General features: G+C 38.0%; 1 protein-coding gene across 1 annotated transcript; it reads right to left on the bottom strand.

Moving 5' to 3' along the window:
* LOC111373980 (dnaJ protein homolog) lies at window positions 1-3,349 on the bottom strand. The gene is made up of 6 exons (XM_022996581.1): window positions 3,024-3,349; window positions 1,971-2,139; window positions 1,592-1,733; window positions 1,217-1,493; window positions 767-965; window positions 1-348 (listed from the first exon to the last, which is right to left on the bottom strand). Exons 1-6 carry the CDS (start codon window positions 3,171-3,173, stop codon window positions 26-28), a joined length of 1,260 nt encoding a protein of 419 aa, XP_022852349.1. The 5' UTR covers window positions 3,174-3,349; the 3' UTR covers window positions 1-25.
* Between the last annotated feature and the right edge of the window lie 189 nt (window positions 3,350-3,538).

Raw genomic sequence — 3,538 nt, 5'->3', positions numbered from 1 at the left:
GATAATTAGTCACCCTCAGCCATCATCACTGCTGAGCACATTGCACCCTCTGGGCCCCACCGTGAATGTCTTCATCCTCCTCATCATATGCCTCTTGACGCTGAGCCTGCTTCCTTCGCATCTCCTCCTCCATGTTAACATCTTGCAATGTCGTCTCCTCACAATCCTCCAGCTCCAGGTTCGACAGTTGCAGAGATGGCTTTGGAGGTAGGGCAGCCTCCAAGGCCCCAACTTGCTCTGGAGCTAGAGATTTAGGAAAATCCACGTTGAAATGAATATAGAGTTTACCCTTCATGAATGGTCTCCCATGCATCGGCATCCCTTCTTCATTGATGGCCTTAGTCGAATCTGCAAGATTTTGCAAGCATAGACATCAAATTCTTCAATAAAATATAAATATAATGGCATGTTTCATAAGGTAACAATAGACAGTATTAGAAATGTTGAACCATCTCATCTCAAAGCTTAAAATTGTTAAGAGATGAAACAAACTCAATCGTGTGCAGGCAGATTCATCTTTTTTTAATCAAATGCCTGAAACAAGTGCAAATTTCAAATGGAAGGCACCAAGAGTTGAACTCATAGCAGCTTTCTGTCTAATAGCTAACCACCTCATCGAAAAGCTAGGACTTACGGAGATTTATTTAATTTATCTCTTCATTAAAAGAGGAAAATGACTTAAAATTTTGTTCTTAGTATCGTCGATTGAAATCTAGTACTATGTATCAAAAATGCCCCATGGGTAAAGTTCCAGAAAATTACTAACCAGGTTTCACGACTTCTCCAGGTTGTGATTTGATAAGGAGCTTCCTACCATCCAAGTGAGACAATATAAACTGGAAGCCACATAAAGCTTCGGTAAGAGACAGTGAGTGCTCCACAAAAAGATCGTCGCCCTTCCTCTTGAATTTAGGATGTTCCCTCTGCTGGACAACGACGACTACATCTCCAGTGATTGTATCTGGCTGCAAAGAAAAACGAACTTTTACAATCTTGGAAATTTAAAAAACACTAAGGCCCCATTTGGTACTCATTTTTTTCTCTCTTCTTTTCAACCACACATTTTTTATTAAAATAATATTATACGTAAATCAAAAACTTTTCCTTACTTTTCAACCACACATTTCCCATCAATTTACTATACAAAAATGCATTTTTACATGAAAATGTATCCCAAACACCCCCTAAATATGTACACAAGGTCAAGTCACGGTACCGCTTCATCAGCTTCTCCATGGAATGTAATCTGCTGTCCATTCTGCATGCCCTTCTCCACGTGGACCTCCAAAACTTTCTTCTGTGACACAACCTTTTCACCCTTGCACTGAGAACAGCGATCTTTATCATTTATAGTCTCTCCTGTACCCTTGCACTCGTTACAAGGATGCTGCATCTGCTGGAGCATACCTGGGCCAAGTTGCCTAATCGTTACCTTCATACCAGTTCCTTTACATCCAGAGCACTTCATTGAAGCTCCAGATTTCGATCCTTTGCTGCCATTGAAAACACACCAACAAAGGCACATTAGCTCACCTAGAGCACGGGCATGCCAGGTACTTTATTGAACAGTAGAGCGATTGACGAAACTTACCCACTACATTTTGAGCAAAGGACATTGCGAGATATTGGGATCTTTTTAGTGGTCCCAAGGTATAGGTCCTCGAGAGAAACCTTCAATGGATGAGCTACATCCTCTCCCTTCCTCTGCCTTCGTCCCCTACTGCTACCACCGCCTGGCCACAAACATATTAATCAGACAAGGTGTTCTCCATTTACAGTGAAACTTGGAAGCTAATCAAAACAAACAAGTGCATGTTTGGTAGAGTGGATTGAATAGCATATCGTAGTATTAAAAAAGAAGAAGTTACTCAAGTGAAGGAATTTAAATCTACTTCTTTGTTGGGTACCAAACAAGCCACAAAAACATAAAGAAGAATATCACGATCTTATATAAAGCCAAAACAACTCACCTCCAAATGGGCTTCCACCAAAGAAGGATTGGAATATGTCAAACGGGTCATGCATGCCACCGCCGCCGCCGCCCATTCCTTCCTTGAGTGCATCTTCGCCATACTCATCATAGATCTCGCGTTTTTCAGGATCACTCAGAACCTCATAAGCATGTGCAAGCTCCTTAAACTGCAAATAATCAATGTCATTAGATACAAGTCTCTGTGTATTAAAATCATATGTTAGAGTGGATAGGATGTTTAAAAATCCCAATGTTTCGTAAACTGGACATTGATCCAGAAAAGAGAAAGGGTCAAAGGGTCAGACAGGGGTTGAACCAATAATTAAAATAATTTATATGTAAAAAAATAAAAGTTAACAAATTACAAATATATACTAAACAGTATGTAACTTAGATGCATTAAGCATCGAGCATCAAGTCAACTCTATCTTATCCTTTTTCGTCTTCTGCTTTGCTCTCCATGGACCATTAATCATCTATTTCACTTACTTCTTATTAATTCTTTGAGCAGGATTAGGTTAAGCTTAAAAAGATTACTTATAAGTAAATAAGTTTTAAAATCAACAAAAGAATTTCAGTGAAAGTTGCAAATAAGCAACTACTTATTTTGACAGCAAGCTGAGAGTTAACTCCAAATTAGGTAACTTCTTTCTTCTAATTTAAAATTAAGAAAAAATGTAAGGTATGCAAAGTACAAACGTGTTTGAGAAATCAAAATGTAATTTTACTTCTTTTAAATTTGAGCTAAATACGCTTAATTTGGACTGTTTCGATCTTCACAGAACTACTCTAATTAATTCTAACACTTAAAAAAATAACCAATATTTTCTTCAAATAAAGAAAATCAAATACCCAACTCCATAATCATTTCGTTGAGATTCCTCTTCCATCCACAGGATACACAAGCAAAACAATCATACAATTTTCCACCACAGAAATCAGAGTAAAAAGGGATAAAGACCAAGAAATCCCACAATTTACCAAAACAATTACTTAAAAAGCAACAATAAATTATAAATTAAAAAAGAAAAATCAAAACCTAAAAAAGTACCTTTTCAGGGTCACCTCCCTTATCAGGATGATTTTTGATAGCAGCTTTCTTGTAAGCCTTCTTTAAGTCATCCTGTGACGCACTGTTGGGCACCCCAAGAATTTCATAGTACTTAGTATTATCACTTTTTTTCGGAGCCCTCCCAAACATTTTGACAAAAACCAAATTAGTCGAATATCAAATACTACCCACAAGCCCAGATCAATATGTGTAAAATTAATAGATCGGTCAAGAACTATATTGGTTATATGGGTTTCGTAAGAATCACAGAGAAATGGTATACGAAGGGAGAACTCAAAGAAGACTCCAAGAATATGCGGCCGGCTGAAGGGGTGAGTATATAGAGTGTTTAACGACTGAGATTGAGTTTGGGGTGGAGAAAGATACTGGCCGTTGGATATTAGGGGAACAAATTCGTTTCTTTCCCTTGGGGGAATGTTGATCGTTGATTAGAGATGGACGGTTGAGATTCAAACCTTAGTCCTGAGAACAGTATAGAGTGACACATATTACCC

Source organism: Olea europaea, unplaced genomic scaffold (assembly GCF_002742605.1).
Source record: "Olea europaea var. sylvestris unplaced genomic scaffold, O_europaea_v1 scaffold11887, whole genome shotgun sequence".
Taxonomy (NCBI): Eukaryota; Viridiplantae; Streptophyta; class Magnoliopsida; order Lamiales; family Oleaceae; genus Olea; species Olea europaea.
Note: the sequence above shows the minus strand (reverse complement) of the source record. Positions and strands in the feature narration are given on the sequence as shown.